Raw genomic sequence first — 20,472 nt, forward strand, 5'->3', positions numbered from 1 at the left:
TCTCAGACATGCCAAGGTCCACATAGTCCAAGATTCCTCCCAGCCACTGGTGGAGAGCCAGGCTGAGGATTGCTCATCCTGTTTCTTGTTGCCTTCTGGGAGTGGATGGCTGTGTCAGGAGGTCTGCACGTGGGTTCTGTCCCTTTCCAAGTCAGAAGTAGAAAGTCTTGAATCATCTCAGTTTTCTCTCCTCATGCTTCCTCCCATAACCCAAAGCTTTGTGATGGAGATGCATACATATTAAAGCCTGGTCTTCAGTGTGCTTTTGAATTCCAGATAGGAACTGAACTGGGCACCCTTATCATAAGACATCTTTTCCCCATTAGGAAGAAAAACATTTTTTTTAAGTAGTAATACATACCAATGGTGATTTTTAAATGAATGAAGCTAACTTGTTTATTTTGGGTAGAATAAAGCTTGCCAGAAATAGGAAGGGGTAAAATTCACTTTGAATATTCATAAGTGGTCATTATAGTGTCTCTAATGATTTTTGTCTCTTCTCTACATTATTTAGTTTTTTATTCTTATAATAGTATTTATTCATTAGCTGTTTTTTTATCAATTTTTACTAAATGAAAATGAAGATATGAAATTTTCCTACTGTCTTCCTCCTATTATTCTGAAGATTTCAATGTCAGATGTAATGAATTTCTTATTGACGTTAAATCTCCCTTTTTTCCCAACTTAAAGATCCTGATCATCTTATATAAATACCAGTTCTGATTCATGAGTGTTATATAATCTTGCCTCATAAATTACTTTTGAAGATGTTTGATGGGAAAATTCTGCTATTTCTCTGGTTTCTCAGCACAATGTATTTTTTTATTGTTGAGAGATATTTTTTTGATAGAGGTAAATAAAAGCTACAGTAGTCTCAGATGAGAGATTTGGGAAAGGATTTATAGGAGGGAGTTCTGAACTGAATATTGGAGGAAGGGTAAGATTTAATTAAATGGAAATGGAAGAGAATGCTTCCAGTTGGGTAAATTATGAAAACAAAGAAGACAGGAACTCTTAGGTTCATACCAGGTTAAATAACAATGAGGAGAACAGTTTTTCTGGCTGGGAAGGAGAGGAGAGGAAGTGCTGGCCACCAGACTCAGTCTACATCCCATCTCCTCCGACCATGTTTTTCTGGAGACACTGGATCTGAGAGGTGCTACAAAAAGGGAGTATTTTGGACAAATAAATTTTGGGAGAAGTATTTCAAGGGAAGGTGACTTTCCCCGTGGCAGAGTACAAGCATTGTTTTGCTATGGCCACAGACCTCTCCTCCCATAGCATCCATTGGTGTTGGTGTTCTAGATTGGTTGATGATGTTGAGGGTACCTGAGGCTCACTGTAGGGTTCAGAACAGGAGCACGATGGGCTCAGGGGATTCTTGAAAGTTTACCTTGGTACTCAGGTGTGGGTTGAATTGGAGGATGGTGGACAGAGAGTGAGGTGGGTGGTACCGGTCAAGCAGGGGAAACGCCCAGTACAGGAGGGGCCATGGAGACCGAAAATCTCTGCAGCCAAGATCAGGGGTATATGGGAGGGAGACACTGATCTGGAATGGTCTGAGAGGGGTCCAGAAGTAAAGGAAGTAACAGGTGTAAGAGACATTCAGAAGGAAGACACTGAGCGCTTTTCCCTAACTGGCCATGGAGGGTGAGACATAGTGAGGAATTACAACTCAGATCTCAACTGAACAGACTGGGAGAATCTTGATGTCTTTGAAGGAAATTGGCAAGTCAGGATCCTGGGCTTACCAATAGCAAATAAGTCTTAAACCAGCTATTTGAACTTCCTTGACTTAAAGGAGTCAAGAGTATTGGGAGGAGGTCACTCTCATCTTCCTGGAATAATAAATTCTGATTATTCAATTTGGGTTCAGGTCTAAACTCCTTAAAATCAAGGAATGCCTTGTTCTCAACTGTGCCAGTATCTAGCCCAATGTTAATAAGCAAATGAATGAATGAATGAATGAATGAATAAACAAATATCAATCAATTAATTTTGATGAGCTTGGCTCTGAACATGTTGAATTTGAAATGACTGAAGATGCCTACAAAGTTTTGGAAATGCAGGATTAAAATTTGTGGGAGGGGATTCAAGACCAGAGGTAAGATTTAAGAGTGTCCTACAAAGGTCTTCACTAGAATCATGAAAAATAGATTGAATTATAAGAGCAGAGCAAGAATGGAAGAGTGTGGAGGGTTGCAAGAGGGCCTCTCAGCACCCACCTTTGGATGCTCGAGGAAAAGAAAAGAGCCTGGAACTTGACCAGAGAGCATGCCGGCTGAGACTCTTCTACGCCTGTGGTGCCTGGTTCTGCACCATTTTGTCCTGAAGTTTTTTTCTGCATCTTGCTCACGTATCAGGCTACTTAGGCCAAATGGCCATTTCTTAATTTCAGACAGTAAAGCTATGCATCAGTGATTAGTGTCTTCCTAGGGTATGATTCCTTTGAATCAGCTTCTTGCTATGAGTTGTATTCACAGGAAAAGCAGGGAAGATTACAAGGAAGAAGTGTCACCAACTGGTCAAATAGTCAACCGCAAGTTGAACTCCTCCTCCTAATTGATGCAGAGGCTTAGAGACCACCTTGATCTCAAATCTCTGCATCTACTGAGGAAGAACATTGTTTTCAAATGAGGTTAACCTAAAAAGAGATACCAACTATTACCTGAGGGTCTGAAAACAAACAAACAAAAAAGAGAAATATGTGCTTATTTTCTCAAACCTATACAGCTCCATTCTTCAAATGTATCAGCTAAAGCAAGAAGTTTAGCCTTGGCTATGTTCTCTGAATATTAAGTATTTTATGGGAACATTGTTTCTATGTTAGAGGCCCTTCCAATTTAAAGCAAGGAGATTCAAGATCAAGAGACTAATCCTTTCCCTAAATTACCCAGAGGTAGTGATGGGTTTGAATTTAAATCACATTTTATTGATATTATCCTGTGAGAAGTAATTGGACTCCGTGCTGTAGGAATGACAGACCCCAAGCCCCAGAGCTGCAGGTTTTTACTCTGTTTCACCACTGCTCACCACTTGGCCACAGGTGACTTCCATCGTCTTAGAGAACTTTCTTAGCACTTCATCATGGAGTGTGGCCATTAAGGTGACCGTTGGGTCTATTGCACACTGGGTGTCTTGACTACTGATGTGGTCAGTGCCCCGGGCCTGCTTCTTTCCTCACTTCCTCGTGATCTGAACAGAGGGCAGCTGTCAGCTCTCCGCAGGCACAGAGGTGGGAGTTTGTCTTTTGAGAGACCCCATAAGTGCTCATTGGCAGAGAAGGAAGGAAGCAGGGACCCAGAGTGACCACAGGACACTACAGTTAGAGGGCTGGAAGGAATGCATTTTTCAGATTTACTTAGCAATTTATTGATATTCTAAAAGGAACACGAATTGTTGTTTAGTCATTAGAGCAAACTATTATATACTATTTATATAAAGTTTCTTTTGTCAATTCTTCTGATAATGTCATAGAGTATTAATGTTGTTAGCCTAGGTTTTTCCGTGTCCAATCCTTACCTAGGGAAGACACTGAATTCTGTAGACTGATCATTTGTCAAGCCACCTGCTTCCGTGCAGTTTTCCCCTTTGGGAAAAAACTGCAAAATTGAGTCTATTTATGCATGTTTTTGCCTTCCAGAAAAGCAAGTAGAATTGGTGACTTGCAGAAACATAATATTCTATTGTACTAGATGGACCCTGCCTGTACAGAATTTTGACAGTTTCATTCTGTTATTTCCTCTGCTCAGATCTCTTGGGTACCCTGAAAGAAAGAGATTCAAAGACCAAAACATAGTTCTGAAAATTGCCAGGCCAACGAATATCACAGGGCAAAAAGAGAAAATCAAGCTTTTACTTTCCATAGGCATCTAGGAGCCCTCTGAGAATTCGCAGCACGGATGTGCCTGCCTTGTCTCTGAATTCGGGTCCTGCTGGCTCAGGTCACACTTTTAAGATGCAGCAGGTTTCTGAATATTGAACACTTGATGTTTTTCAAAAAGAAAGGTCTGAAAATGTGAAGGCTCAAACTGGCCCTTGCTGATTGACTAACATCAGTGAGCTGGGAACATATTTCTATTTCTCTTAGGAAGCATCTCCTCCATCAAAGAAAACTTCCTCCAGCTTCCCCAGGGAAGCTTAAGCTTCATTTAACTGAGCCTTAGAAAGGGAAGGAAACTTGATCATCTTTTCATTCCCTCGTAAGTAATAGTAAACCATGCTTTGCTGTCATCTAAACCTGCTGGAAACGTGCTGTTATAGCAATTCAGACTTGGACAGCACAGCTCAAATTTAGTTGACTTTATTTTTCCCAATTGGCACAGCAGGTGAGCTCAGCAGAACCAGGTTGGGTGGAAGCCCAGGCGGCTACCAAAAAAGAAAGATGCAGCTTTTGACTGCAGAGTCCTTCCCCTTGTGGTCCTGAGAGCACGAGTCACGTTGCAAACACATGGGAGCTGACTCTTTGGAAAAGGACACCAGGAGGGAGCACGGAGGACATGGATCTACTGAGACGCAGACTGTCCTTGACAAGTCACAGCCGCTCTGTCATCCTCCAGCCTCTGATCGTTAGGACTGTCCTTTCTGGTTTCTGTGCTCAGCCACACTCTACAGTTGTGCTGGAACATTCTCCATTGTGAACTGGAGAACAGGTGGAGGTGGAGGGAGGCCTAGAGAAATCTTAGAAATCCCAGGTTCCTCGTGGCTCATTAGATAAGGTCACACCCCTCCTGACTGGTGAAGACACAATTCTCTTGTCCCTAGAGAAAAGCAGGGGCATCAGACACACTGCTACCACTCCATAAAAAAAAAAAAGCCCCGTGGAATTATCCTGTTTGGGTTGGAGAGAGCTCAAGATAGAATGTGCCTTTTGTGAGGCTTCCTCTGAGAGATGGCCAAAGCTGGGCCCCTTCTGAGAAACTTTATGGTCATTATATTGAGAATTGTACTTTAATTGACTCACAGTTTCTTCTTACAGCAGAAGTGTGGAGCAGAAAAATCTCTTTGCATGTCATGGTCAGTTCGATCTTTTCTCTCATTCAGTACTGGAGATTGAACCCAGGGCCTTACTCATGCTAGGCAGGCACTCTACCACCAAGCTACACCCCAGCCCAGCTTTAGCTTCTTATGTATGGTTCTTTTCTTTTATTATCATTAGTAGTAGTACCAGTAGTATATACAAATTTGAGTTCAAAAGCATGTTTCTACTTCCTAAGACAAATTGTCTATCTGCATATTTTTCTAATATGTTAAGATAAATAATAAGTTACCTGAAATTTTTGTTTATGTCATCAAGAATATTTCCATTTGGGTGAAACATGATGTAATTTATCACATACTGTAGCTGCTGTTGACATCATTATTCCCCTACCCTGTTCTGAACTGACTGAACCCTGACCTTCACCCCAACAGGGATAGCTTGGTACAGATCCATCAGTGTATTTCTCAGGACCTGCAATTTAGTAATGTTGAGTTTGTTGTCCCAAGGAAGCCCCTGTGAGTTGCCTTCCAGAGGTCCCTGAACATGTGGGCAAGCAGGGACAGGTGTGTCATCAGATCATGCTGGTGTTATCTAAGCCTGAATCTCAGTTGTTGTGATTCTAAATTTCTTCTGGCATTTTTCATGACCTTGTAAGAAAAGTGAGGCCTAATCCTTTGCTATAATTGCAATGGGGGAAGAGAAGTTAGATGAAAAACATTTTATAGAATTTTAGCTTTGCCATTGGTTTGGCCTTGGATAAAATATTTAACTTCTTTTTATAAATGATTTTATCATTTATAAAGTGGAGATAATACTACTTCATAAGGTTGTCAAGATCGAATAGATAATATATATACACAACACAATGGTAAGAAAATAAACTTTCAGTAAATACTTTCAGAATTATGATTTGGAACTAGATGCACTAGTCCCGTAGATTAGAAATATGATTGGAAATCATAATATTTGAGAAAAATTTGGATTACTGTTTAAGTGGGGAATTAAAATGTAAGTATTTTATTTGTCAGAGGTAGATATTGAGTCATATTATAAACTTTAAGCCATATTACTTTCTAGATAAACCAAGTAAATTAAATACATATGTAACTTTCTGGTTTTGCACTCTGGGTGTTGGCAAGATATTCAAGAAATAATCCTTCAAGGAAGAGAAGAAGGGAAGGAAAAGAGATGAGAAATAGGAAAGGAAGAAGACAATTTTTTAAAGAATTCTTTTTATTTAAGAGTTTTTGAAGGAGTTTTTGAAAGCCCCTTGAATCGTTGCCCATGTAATTCTTTAAATGCCATTACTTTTAAAAGATATTTTCCCCATGGTTGTATTTATCACCTGTCATGATCCAGTGGCTGTGTATTCATAGGTGGCTTTCAGAAAGCCTCAACTGTGGCCATCAAGCCGCACAATTGATTGTTCTTGTTCAGAAGGGAAAATGAAATTCCAAATCTAGAAGTGTTTGATATTCTGGCAAAAAAAAAAAAAAAAAAAAAACATAGAATGGAAATTAGCTTCATGTCTAAAAATTCAAAGTTGAGTCCTTCTAGCAGGTCACTTGATTGATGAGTAAAATGCCATCCTGTTATTCCCTAAAAATCTGAGGGAAAAGCAAAACATAAATGACATAAGACCCAGCAGGAAGATAATGTAACTGAAGGCCATTTTGACAGTTATTTTGACACCAAGGTACTAGTCCCAGATTAAATCCTGTACACTCAGGCTCTGGTTGGTAGCAGGAAGTGGGTAGTGATGGGAGAGGGGTCATGCATAGGAGGAGAGCAGGACAGCAGGGAGCTCTGAGTGATGTGGCAGCTTCCCTTCCACCAGGAAGAAGGATATTGATGTCAGAGCCTGTAGGAAAATTTCTGAATGTTTTGATTTTCAGAAACTTTAGAACTGAGCAATAAGGGAAGTAATTTTTTTTTGGAGACATAAATGACAGGGAAGTTAATTTCAACAGGGTTGGAGAAGTAATATGAAATGTTCCAAAGACATATAAATAAAAAAGGGGTCATTTTAGGCTTATTGCCTTTTTCTGAGGTTTGTTCTCTCATTTGCTAGAAAATGCTCTATTGAGTTTTTTGATATTGAACTTCTGCTATAAAGAGGTAGAAATTCTCTAACTTTATTTGAATCCCAACTGAAAAGTAGAAGTGTCCTCCTACATGTTCCTAACTCCTTCCAGTGACAACATTGACAGCATCCCTCTGAGAAAGGAAACAGACCCTGTTTCTGTTTTTACAGATACATACAGCCCTCTTAATACACATTACTTCCTCCAACCCTGGAGAGAGCTTTAGAATATCTACCGTTTGTCCTTGAATTAATTATCTCCTGAGCTCAGAAAAGGCTGCAAGTTGCTCATGGACACCTCAGGCATAATAAAACAGCTGCAGCCCTGGGTAAGACAGCACCAAGCTTTCAGCTATGTTCATTCCATCTGCACCCTGTGGACTCAGATTTCCTGGTGCTGCTCTTCCCTCACCAAGCAGAAGGGCTTCCCTGTCCTGCCTCTGATCCCATCTGAACACCAGTACCCTCGCTCTGGGGAGAGCCCTCTCTTCTGTCTGGAGTGTGTGTCATTTTCCCAGCCCACCAGTTCTGATACTCCGTTAATGATGGCAGGTCCAAGAGCACTGCTGGGGTAGAACTGATGTGTGCTGCCTTCTTGTCCACACATTCTCTTGTTCAGATGTTGGTTTGAAAGGGATCTGGCCCACCCAAGCATAAGCCCCTTGACTTGCTCACGTGTACTGGGCTTATCTGACTCCCAGTGTATCTTTGGGGGCGCTACCTCATTCTATTCTGGTGAGACCTTTCTAGCATGGACTCTCTCAGAATCCAAGATGGACACTGGCCATTTGGGTAGCAGCAGCTTAGTTCCATCCCCTTTATACACCTAAGTGGAACAGTCTGTGCCCTCCGGGTTTATAATTGTCTTGTGTATTAGGAAGAAACCCAGACCTTAAGTCGTTTTGAGATGGAAAACCCACAGATGTTCCATTAATTGGTTGATAACCTGAGTGGATGAGCCACCTTATCTGTCTGACCCTTCAGACTGTTTCAGCCATGAGTGTATCTAACACTCCATATCATTAAAACTCCACCAATCAAAAGGGGCCTGGTATTTGCCATTTATCAAGAGGGAAAAGATACTTGCTTCAAGGTTTATAAAAGCACCACAGTGAAATGCTTAAATATATCAAAGTACTTAAAACTTCTCTATTCCTTATCTCAAAGGTCTCTTTTGGCTCTAAGATTTATGATGTCGAGGGTCCCAGAAGAAAATGAAACAGAAGAAATAGGTTGCAGAGAAGAACAGGTGTCGGATAATAACTATACAGCGTACAAACTCAGTACACACGGCTCAACAAATATCTAACAAACACCTCCTAAGAGCTGGTTTAGGGGAAACAGGAGCACCTCCCCCAGGGAGCTGTCATTCTCTGGGACCAATCTGGGGATATTAGAGCCCCCAAGACCCACATGACCTTCACAGACCTCACACAGCTTCTTGGAGCCTCTGTGTCCTTCCTCATTCTAAAGTCAGGACAGATGCTGCCTAGAATTATACACCAATTGAACTGGTTGTTCTCATAAATAAACCGAAATCAGTTCTAGTTTTCTGTCTTCCCCTCTTGTTTGATATCTTGACTTTTAAACCACTTTGTTTTCTTCTCAACTCTTTATTCTAGAAATATGTTCATATAGCCAGACTAAAGAGAGTATGCACTAGGGACAGTATGAAACTGAAGCCTAATTATTTCTCAACTTGTTTTGACTTGGTTTTCTATTGAGCTAGTGGAACTGTTTGTGGATTTGGGGATGTCTTTATCACTTGTGCGCATTCAGCCCTATTTATAAAAACAACAGGAAAGCATTCACACATCTCCCCCATTTTTCAATACTTCATCTTAGTCTTTCTAAGAGGCATACTAATGGCATGGTAATTGATTCTAATAAATGGTTGTTTGGGATTCTCTTATTATACACTGAGTGTGGAGCAAAGCATTTGCCTGCAGGACTCCCCCAGATCTTGGGAAACCCTTGGAGGCAGGTGCTATGAACATCTCCTTTTGCAGTCCTTAGAAGTTAATGAAGAGTCCCCAGGTTATATGGTTAGTACTAATGTTTTTTAAGCTAATTATACCTAACAGGGAAATTTTGAAATGCAGCTTGTTGCATTACAGTATTGAAACTTGGCTTCCTTATTATGACTGGAGATAAAGAGAGCATATCATACTGGGTCAGAAGCAGGGTATGACCTTGCCATTATTCTGCCTCAGGCCATTGTTCTGTTCTTGGAAGAAGAGTATTTCTTTCCTTTTGCTGTCACTTCAAAAGAGGGAGGTGATGCTCCACCAAGGGAATCGGGTACTTCTTCTCTGTGGCCCCTTAATTTTTATAGGCCCTGCACTTGTCAAATATATTATGAACCATTTTTATTCATATTTATCATCATGCCACATTTATTTTTTCTTTGAAGCCCTGGAGCTGAGCGCTTATGGGGCAGAAACCAAAAATGTTCACTGAATATACATATTTTGAAAATGCTCTGTCCATCCTCATTTCCTTTAGTAGCTCACTATGTATTCATGAACCACTGAAATTATCCTTGAGGCTTGTTCCAAACTTGTACCACATCATAAGTTAACAAAGAGTATAAGTTTACTCCGTGCTAGGTAAAATAGTGCTTTCTTCTATTTGTTCCAAAAATAGTTCCTACAAGTTACCTGGAATTGAACCCTTGTATGCAGTCAGTGGGAATGTAAATTGGTACAGCCATTATGGAAAACAGCAAACAAGCTTCTCAAAAAGTTACAAATAGAACTGCCATATATTCCAGCAATCCCTCTAATGGGTGTATCCCTTAAGGAAGTGAAATCAGTACCTTGAAGACATATGTGTGCTTCCAAGTTCATTGCACCACTTTTGAAATAGTCGAGCTACAGAAACAGCCTAGATGTCTGTAAACAGATAAACAGACAAAGAAATCATGATATGTGCATGCAGTGGAATGTTATTCAGCCTTAAAAAGGGGATCCTGGAATTTGCAAAAACTTGGATGAATCTGGAACACATTTAGTGAAATAAAACAGACACAGAAAAAACAATTACTAACCTGCACAACCCCACTTATATGCAGAATTTAGAAAAGTGAGAAAAGGTGAGTAGAATGTTGTTTCCCAGGGGACAGATGCTGAGGGAAACGAGATATTGGTCAAGGGGTATAAACTTGAAGTTATAAGTTGTGGAGACCTAATGTAGAGCACATTGACTGTAATGACTACTGAATACTGGAAATACGGTAAGGGAGTAGACTTGAGGTGCTCTCATGACACACACAAAAGGGAAACTGTGAGGAGATGGATATGTCCATTTGTTTGACAGTAATGGTCAGTTCATTGTCCACATGTTGTGCTCAAGTACAATTTTTATTAAAAAATTTCACAGAATTCTAACATAACAACACTATTAGCCTATCTTTTGTTGTATTGTGTTTTGTTTTGTTTTTTAACGATTCTTTCATGTTTTTCAGGAAGGTGATGTCTGGCCCAACACATCAGCTGAAATCACTGTGTATTTCAACCCTGTGGAGGCCAAGTGCTATCAACAGACCATTTATTGTGAAATTTCAGGTACAGACTTTCTCTGTGTGGAAAACTCATTACCAGGTGCCTGGAGCATGAAGTAGTGCAGCTGAATGTGTGTGTGTGTGTGTGTGTGTGTGTGTGTGTGTGTGAGAATGCACACAGGCTGTGAGCACCACACAATATCTATGGAGAAATATTGGAGTCAAGATGTGCCCTGTTCACTTCGTCCTAGAAAAGATCAAACTTTAAAGTGTCTTACAATTGTGGTGTGGGGGAGGGGAATAGGAAATCCATGGATTTAAGTTTCCCCTTGAAACAGTAAGATTATTACTTGTGACAGATTCTCACATTTTTTTTTTTTGTTGTTGTTGTTGTTGTTTTCATAGTACCTTGTTACTAATTTTCAACTTTTCAAGTTTTGTGCTAAGTGGGGTGGGAGGCAGTCTGGCAGAGGCCAAAGGCTACAAGGAGAGTATTACAAGAAAGGGGGCCATCTGATAGCATCAGTAAATTGGACAAATACAGAAGAATTAAGCAGAAGAGTAAATATATGGAGAATGATGGGTGCAATAATTTTCACTCAGGGATACATGGAAAAGAAAGCTAAGATAAATCCTTTGCTATTGGGATGGAGGTGGATTTGTCAGGTTGTTGATGAGTTTAGACAGATACAGAGTAAGTTCATATGTAAACACATACTTGCATATGTTCATACATATAGATACTTCCTAGCAATGTCCATTGACTGGTCCTAAAAGTTGCTTGGTTTCAAAATACCACTCTCCACTAACGGAACAGGCTGATTCCAGGACTGGTACAGGGAAAGAACAAGGTGAGCCTGGAACGTCCTCTTGTGCCAGAAAGTAAGGAAGTGCTCGAAGAATGTTGGGGACATGTCAAAATGACACAGAAACCAGCAAAGGGTCTCCCACTGCTAAAGCTGGAACAAGTTGAGAATCAAAATAAAGATGCTACTAATAGATTATAGTCCACTGAGTGAATAGGAATCTGGGAATCAATTTAATTAAAACGTACCATTTGGCAACCATCACAGTAATGACCAATACAGGTGAAACATATCAGTGGACCTTAATGTAGGGGGTGAAAGTGGGGTGTGTAAAAGGACTTTATGTAAGCTCAAAATATCTTTCCTTGAAATACTTACCAATTATGGAGAGAGAAAACTCACTTTACAATGAAGAAACCTGGTAGATGTTATCTTTACCAGTGGTAACAGAACCAATCAATACAATAATATTAGGGCCAAACTACCTAATTTGGATTTGACCAAGAGGAAACCTAGGCTAATCAAATTGACAAACAAAATTAAATGGCCAGTCTGTAATCTTCACAAATACCAAGTACATGAAAGTTAAGAAAGGACGGAAGACCTGTTCTAGACTGAGAGAGGCTCAAGGTGGTAACTGGGTGCCACAGACCATCCTGGCTTGGATCCTTTGCTATAATGGAAATTATTGGGCAAAGAATGTAGTAAGTACAATTCCTATTGTACTCCTCTGAAAGTATTTTAAAACTCTTTCTTCTGTATTTAAAAAATGTTTGAGGATTTTTTTTAAAAGCCAATATCAACAAATAAGTAAAATATGTAGAGGGTAAAATTATTAAGCTAAACAGCAGGCTATTTCTCTAGTACTGCTTCCAAGAAGAAACACTTTTAGCTATTTATTGAGATGGTAATTTTCATTATTAACCCTATGCTATTTATTGATTTATTAACTTCACTCATTTCATTTTAACCTCCAGTATGAAAGATGAGCATTTAGTATACTTATCTCTTATCTCTTCTCTTTCCTGGGTTATTGAGTTACATGCAGTGAAATGCACCCTTTCTTGGAGTACAGTTCTATGAATTTTGACAAATCCAAATAGTCATGTAACTGCTGTTAAATTCGAGATACAGAAAATCCCCATCGCCCCATAACGTTCTTTCAGGCCTCTTTGCAGGCATCCCAATCCCTGACAACCCAATTATTTTTATCATATTTTCTTTTATAAATTTTTTTTGCAGCCTTCAATAACATGCTTACACCCCAATTTTTTGTTCTCTCAACTTTGTAGCATCTCTTGATGTATAAGGACGTTGGCACGCTAACCTGCCTGCCACCATTCCACTACCCTTTTCCCCACTGTCTTCTGTGAGTTGTTCCGCTTTTACAATATCATTATTGATACCCATAGCTGCATCTTCTATATACTGTACTTACACCTTCTGTTTGCTCTACGTAAATATTATTCACTGATGGGACAAGTTATCTGGTTACATTTTATCCTGTTAGTCCAAAGTTCTGACCCTTCCTCATACAAAGCATATTCCTAAGGTCTGTATCAAACAGATGTTCTTTCTCTTCAATCCTTCAGTTACTCATAATTATGCCTCTTGGTAGTTTGCTTCATAATTGACCTGGCTGTTTTGTACAGCTTTTTGGTTCTTCCCCCATGGTTTCTAATTCCTTATTTATTTACTTGTTTTTCCTCCTATCTAATTTAGAATCCATTCTTTTCTCTTTGGAGACGTTTTTCTCAGAGCCTACCAGCTTCTTATTCTAATTCAGATTCATCATCTCCCAAGTAGTCATTATCCAGGAATTTAAAAAAATTCTTTGTATATGTGTTCCATCACATCTTTTGATGCTCACTCTGGTCTAGTAGCTTCCTCAAGGAAGGTTTGTAGAAGTAGGAACTGATCCTCAAATGCCTGAAAATGTCTTCTGTGGTCTTCCTACTTGCCTGAGAGTTCAGCTGATGACAGAGTCCTGAGTTCAAAATAATTTCTCTTTGGAACACCAAAGAAATTGTGCTGTGTTAATTGTAAAAATGCAAAAGCACAGACATCATCTAATTCTCATTTCTGTTAGGTGCCCTGTAATTTCCCTCAGGATGTTTTTAGGATTCTTTTTGTACTTGGGCCCTGAAATGTGACGAAGCCCTTGCCAGGAGTCCATCCTCCTCTGCTTTCTGTGAGCCACGTGAGTCTAATGACTCGTATGTCACTTCAGCTCTGGGGAATTCTATTTCATTTATTTAATATTCTTTCTTCCATTTATTTTTCATTTTTATTTTTTATTGGTACATTTTAATTATACATAATAGTGGCATTCATTCATACATACATCCAATATAACAATGTAATTTGGTTAACTTAATTCCCCAGTACCTCTCATTTTCTCTTCCTTCCTCCCTGCATAAATCCCCTTCCTCTAATCTATTGGTTTCCCTTCTACTTTTTTTTTCCTATGTGATTATTTATTTTTATTCTTTGTAGATACACATGACAGTAGAGTATATTTTGACGTATTATACATACATGGAGTATAATTACTCTAATTAGGATCCCATTCTTGTGGTTGAACATGATGTGGAATTTCACTGGTTGTGTATTTATATATGAACACAGGAAAGTGATATCTGTCTGATTCATTCTACTGTCATTCTTATTACCATCCCCTCTCCCTTCCCTTCATCCTCTTTGTCTAATAACGGGGTGGTGGATAGAAATTCCTTCTATTTTTATGAGATCACTTTATTCTTCTGAAAAACTTATAATTCAAAAAACAAGATTTTTACTGTGAACATTACTGATAAATGACATTAAATATAATTCAAAGCTGTTTAGAAAGGATGCCTAGAGAGATGCCTAGAGAGATTCACTAGTCAGGAAATTCCAGGATGGCAGGATTCACTGCGTAGCTGTAGCTCTCCTCAGCTCCCAGCAGACCTGCGGCTAGCTCTTGGGTGGAGTCAGTTGTCCAGAGCTTCTTCCCCTAGCTTAAATAGTCCATTTGGTATATTGCTTTTCTTTGATTATTCACACTGTCAATTTTCTCCTTTCATACAGATAACAACAAACCCATGTTATTCTTCAACTTGATTTTTTTGTCTTTGCGGTTGAGGCTTTCCTTGCCTGTCTTGAACAGCTTCAAGAAATCATTAAGCCATAGCAGTTTCAGGGCATCTTGCATTTTTTGCAAAGGTACAAGCTCGTGTTACTCAAAACCTTGGAATAGTTCTGGTTTTCTTTTTCTTTATTCCTCAGTCAGATAAAGCAGGATGTCAAGTGCTAAACTTTAGTTTTTGCCAATTGCTTTGCAAGAAACTGAGCTCTCATTTTTCTGACATATATCCTAGCCATCTTTTATTTCTGCAGTCATATTGTTAACTCTGTAGATCCCCTTTTGTCCTCTGCTCCTTTTTGGTAGCTAACTGTTCTTTTGTGGATGCAAAGTATCCTCATTTATCAGAGGATAACAATTTGAACTTTCATTTATTATAAAAAGAATGCTGTATGTTCTGTGGATTGCCTACAATAGCAGTTATGTTTGCCCTTCATGCATGTGTCAGGATTCTTCCAATGCCTTCTGGTCTATGGTTGTCAATTGTATATAAGAATGAGAAAATGAGGTTAATTTCACAAGTAGTACAATGATTCTTAAGTGTAGGTCTCCCAGTAAAGTATGTGTGCTGTGGTTATTTTAAACCTGGAGGTTGAGTACTAAGAGTGCACAATCACTGAAGTCCCTTCAGTTGCAAAAATTCCACTGTTCTTCCATATCATGCATATTTTCCCATATTTTTATTGGTGTGTTACAGTTGTACATAGTGGTAGGATTTGTTATATATTCGTACATGTACACAATATAACAATATAGTTTGATCAATATCATTCCCTAGTATTTCCCCCTTCTCATCTTCCTTCCCCCTAATCCCTTCTTCTACGATCTCCCTTTGATTTTCATAAGATTCCTACACTATCTTCCTTTTATTTTTTTTTCTGTCTTCGACATATCAGAGAAAACATACCATCCTTTACCTCAGTTTGACTTATTTTACTTGGATGGTCTCAAGTTTCATACATTTTCCTGCAAATGACATAGTTTAACTTTTCTTTATGGCTGAATAAAACTCCATTGTTTATATATGCCACATTTTCTTTATCTGTTCATTCATTGATGGATATATAGGCTGGTTCCATAATTTGGTTATTGTGAATTGTGCTGCTATAAACATGAGTATGCACGTATCACTGTAGTATGAAGGACTTTATCTTTCTTTAGGATACCAAGGAGTGATATAGCTGGGTCATATGGTGGTTTCATTCCTAGTCTTGAGGAACCTCCATACACTGATTTCTATAGCAGTTGTACTAATTTACAGTCTCACCAACAGTGGAACATTGTTTTTTTTCCCCCACATCCTCTCTAGCATTCATTATTGTTTGTACTCTTCATGACTGCCATTCTATCTGGAGTGAAATGAAATCTCTGTGTAGTTTTGATTTGCATTTGAATATTTTTTCATGTATTTGATGGCCATATGCATTTCTTCCATTGAGAAATGTCTACTTAGTTCTTTTTCCCATTTATTCATTGGGTTATTTGTTTTCTTGGTGTTTTGGGTGTTCTTAATATATTCTGAATATTAATCCTTTGTCCAAAGAGTAGCTGGCAAAGATTTTCCCATTCTATAGGCTCTCTCTTCACACTCTTAATTGTTTCTTTTGCTGTGTATAAGGTTTTAAATTTGATACTATCCATGTATCAACTCTTGGCATTTTTCCTGAGCTTCAAGGGTCCTATTGACAAAGTTGTTGCCTACCGCCTACATGTTGGAGTATTGATCCTGTTTTTTTCTAGGACTTGCATATTTTTGGTCTAATTTCTATGTATTTGATTCATGTTAAGTTGATTTTTATGCAGGGTGAGAGAGAAGGATCTAGTCTCATTCTTCTATATGTGGATAACCAGTTTTCTCAGCCCTATTTGTTAAAAAAACTGTCTTTTCTCCAGTTTATGTTAGCACCTTTGTCAAGGATTGGATGACTGTATCTGTGTGGCTTTATCTCTGTGTCTTCTATTCTGTACCATTGGTCTACGTATCTCTTTTTATGCCAGTACCATGTCCTGCATGTTTTCAATCGATATCTATGTGGTAACTTTCCTCTGTGTAAAAAGGGTCAGGTAGTCTAAGAATGTGCAGAAGGAAGCTGCCTGACTTGAGACTGTGCTACCCTCACCGCCCCCCAGTATATGTCCCTTCCTATGGTGTTTCTCTCACTTTCTCTGGATATAACTACCATCTTTGGCTTCACAAGAATCATTTTCTTGCTTTCATATATAGTTTTACCACCTATGTATTAATCTTTAAGCAAAGTAGTATAGTTTTTCCTATTGAAATTTGTCATATAATATATCTGATATTGTTACCACCAAGAAAATGAAGCAATTCAGTGATTGATTAAATGAAAGAGCAAATAATTGGACAACATGAATAAATGAATTCTAGTTTGATTTTATCTATTCTTTAGCATTAATGTAGGATTCTCAAGACAGCTCCAAGGTGAATGCAAAGTGTACTAGAAGTTTGTGGACTGACATGAGTCTGTTCCCATAATTCAGACCAACGTCCCCTATACCAGACTCCTTAATGGATCTGGAGGAAATGTTGGCACAGCAGTATTTAGACAGAGGCTGGAAGTGTGCCAGTGGCCCCCATGCTACAGGTGGCAGGACCTCCCTCCCATCTGCAGCTCCCCCAGGGACATCAAGCTTGGCTGTACTCCAGGGGGTTGGCTGCTCTCCAGGAGGTTCCCAAACATTGCTCAACCAGTGCTATTCATCTATTGTGTCCTTTGCAATTCTGAATTCTGCCACACAATTCACATCCTGGGTAAACTGAATAGTGTAATTTTCCATCTGCATGACATTTTTCTTTATTTCATTGGTGGTTTATTAAAAGATACAATTGCCAAGAAAGGGCTTTGTTCACCTAATAATTCCATATTATCTTTCCTGTAAATTCCATGCAATTCTGTGCATCTTTTCAAGAGCTGGTGATGATTCCTTACTGTTATCTTCAGTGAGTTGGCAAAACCTTCTGTTAAGTCACTAAGAAATACTTCTTAGGCAGATAAAGACCCTCTTTCCCTTCCTTTGTTTCCCTCTGCTTTTTGCTTTTTTATATATGGTGTATAGAAGCAAATTCATAGAGATTTGCTTCTCCCTTGCAGCATTTTACATAAATGATAGCATATTTTACATAATTGTAACATTGCTTTTTAAGTATTACTTGGAGATTATTTCATAACACTCAATAAAAAGTGTCATTTTTTTCTTTTTCTTTGTGTTTTGATACCAAAATTTAGTTTTTAACCTTATATCATGAAATAGAAGAAAGATTCAGAAATTTTCATAATATATATTGTGAGCCTCCTAAAAATGTCCATGTCCTAATGCTCAGAACCTGTTAATATGTAACTGTGGACATGTTACATTACATGGCAAAGAGGAATGATGGCAGCAGATGAATTAAGGTTACTAATGGGCTACCCTTAAGGTAGGGGAATTATCCTGGATTGTGTGGGTCACTCCATATAATCACAAGGGTCCTTAAATATCCATCACAGAGTCCAAGCGATGTTATATCAGAAAATCTCAACCAGCTATTTCTGTCTTTGAAGAAGAAAGGGGCAAGGAGTTTAGCCTATAGTAACTGAAAAAGACAAGAAAATGGATTTTTCCTTCAAAGCATCCAGAAAGAAAGGCAGCCCTGACAATAACTTAATTTTAGCCCAGTGAGACCCACTTTGGACATCCAGAACTTCAGAATAGTGAATTTGTACAATAAGTCACAACGTTATGGCAACTTGTAGTAGCAATAGTAGGAAACTAATACATATATATTATAACAAAGCACAGCAGGCACACTGTAGTTTCCATACAGATCAATAATAGAATAGTTTTGGTCCTCTAGAAGCCCCTGTGTCCCTTCCCAGTTGTACTGTACACACACATACCCCAGGTTAATCACTATCCTGTTCTTAAGGACCATCATTTCCTTGGTCTCATGTATGTTTTGTATCCATAGGTAGGCACCTCTAAACAATACAGTTTTGCATTGCCTGTTTTGAAATGAAATCATTCTACACATCTCATCCCTGTTGTTGCTTTTGCTCTGGGTTGTGTGACATTTTCACTGTTGGGCAATGTTCCATTTTTGTGAATATCTTCTGAGACCTGGGAATAGCAGGGAAGGCCCTGGTGTTGAGGGAGTCCTCTTGGGATGCACGAGACTTAACCCACCTCTCCAAATGCAACTCTTTTCTTTCGATAACTTTTTATATCTAGGCATCCTGAGTACAGAGATGTATAGAAGGATAATTCCTGCCCTCAGAAAGCATAAAAATGAGTGGGAGAAACACACCTAAACCAAAAGCTACATTGCAATGCTACATGGCAATTGAATGAATAATAGAAGAACATCCACGGCTGTCTTGGGTGTCAAGGAAGGCTCCCAGAGAGAGTGACCCTTGGAGTACTGACTGAAAGTCAAGTTGGAAAGAAATAAACAAAACCCCAAAAGGCAAGTCAGGCAGGGAAATAGTATGTGAAACATGAGAGAAACACTTTGAACATAAAATGGCAAAGAATTACAAGTTCTTAGGGGTGTGGCTGCTAGGGAGACCAAGAGGGACCCACCTGGCAGAGGGCTGCCCTTGAACACCAGACTGAACTCCAGGCTTAATGCTGCATGAGGTGCTCAAAGCTGGGGGGTGGCCTGCTGAGCTCTGACCATGGCAAATGTAACATCATTAAAATCTTGTCAGTTCATCTGAAACTGAACAATTTTCTACATTTTAAATCATCAGATTTTCTCAGAAGTTGTTAAATCTGGTCATTGGAGATTTCTAAAGACTTGCTCAGGGCTTGAACTGAGTCTTGAAACTAATCATTATCTATCCTGACTTTCCAGTGGAAAGTCGAAACTCTTAACTTAAAATAATGATCACCACTTTTATGAATCACAAAGGGAGACAACACTTTCTGGGTTTGGATCAGCATATGGAAACTGCAACAGGAAGCAGCACTGTCTGATTTGAACTGTGAAATATTTTGCTAGGTAGCAGAGTCCCTGGTGTTACAGAGTCAAATGCAGAAGACACTGCCTGGAGAATGAGTCCAGAAGCACCCACGTCTTTTAAAGACTCAGGCGAGATAAAGCCTCATCATCCACCACTTCCATTTTGTACATTATAAGAGGGAGGAATGTCTCAATTAAGAGCTTTTGATTGTTATTTTACTTAAATAAAGAATAGAGATTGAGCTAGATTTAGGAAAGAGAAAACTGAATAACCCCAATCATTCAAAAAAGTGGGGTTTTTTAGAGCAACATGTAAGTGACACTGTACATATTGGTAGACTTTCTCAAAACTCATCAGACTTCATAATAAAATGAAGTTTCTTGGTCCTATGAGTAACAAATTGTTTCTTCATTATTTACTCTTTAAGTGGTATTTTTAGCTGCCAAATATTTCAAACAAAGAGAATAAAATTCAAATAGCTATGTATACATAAGCCAGATTCAAGAAGACTTGAACAAATGGAAAGTATGCCTATGTTTTTGGTCAGGAAAATGAACATCATAAATAGGTCAGTTCCCCCCTATAAAGATAATGTATTCTCAGTGATAATATCAATGTTTATTATTGTTAATTAGTCAAGTTGATCTAAAAATATTTTATGAGGGAGATCAATGGAAAACAAGAATAATGTGGAAGGACTAGCCCACCCTGTATAAAAGATTATTAAAAAGCTGTAGTAAATACAATTGTGTTCATCTTTGTTTTTACCAAATCAGCAGTATCATCATGCCCTAAACCATATATCCCAATGTCCTTGATATGTGAGTGAAATAAAAACCCTGATTTGTTTGTCACCTTGTTCCATTTATCTAGTGCTGCACAATAAGGCACCCTAAATTTAGTGGCTTAAACCAATCAGCAGTCATTGATTTGGATCAAAGCTCTGTGATTTGGTCAGGACTCAGCAAGTGTTCTTCCTCTTGTTCCCTGTGGTGTCATCTGGAGCACCCTA

At 38.8% G+C, this 20,472-nt stretch overlaps 1 protein-coding gene across 1 annotated transcript in view; it reads left to right on the forward strand.

The window, feature by feature from the left end:
* Positions 1-20,472, forward strand: part of Hydin (HYDIN axonemal central pair apparatus protein) — a 316,785-nt gene that overhangs the window by 59,788 nt on the left and 236,525 nt on the right. The window contains exon 9 of the mRNA XM_076838342.2: positions 10,531-10,630. Coding sequence (XP_076694457.2) covers positions 10,531-10,630 — 100 coding nt within the window. The remainder of the gene's footprint in view (positions 1-10,530; positions 10,631-20,472) is intronic.

This window comes from Callospermophilus lateralis, chromosome 18 (genome assembly GCF_048772815.1).
Source record: "Callospermophilus lateralis isolate mCalLat2 chromosome 18, mCalLat2.hap1, whole genome shotgun sequence".
NCBI lineage: Eukaryota > Metazoa > Chordata > Mammalia > Rodentia > Sciuridae > Callospermophilus > Callospermophilus lateralis.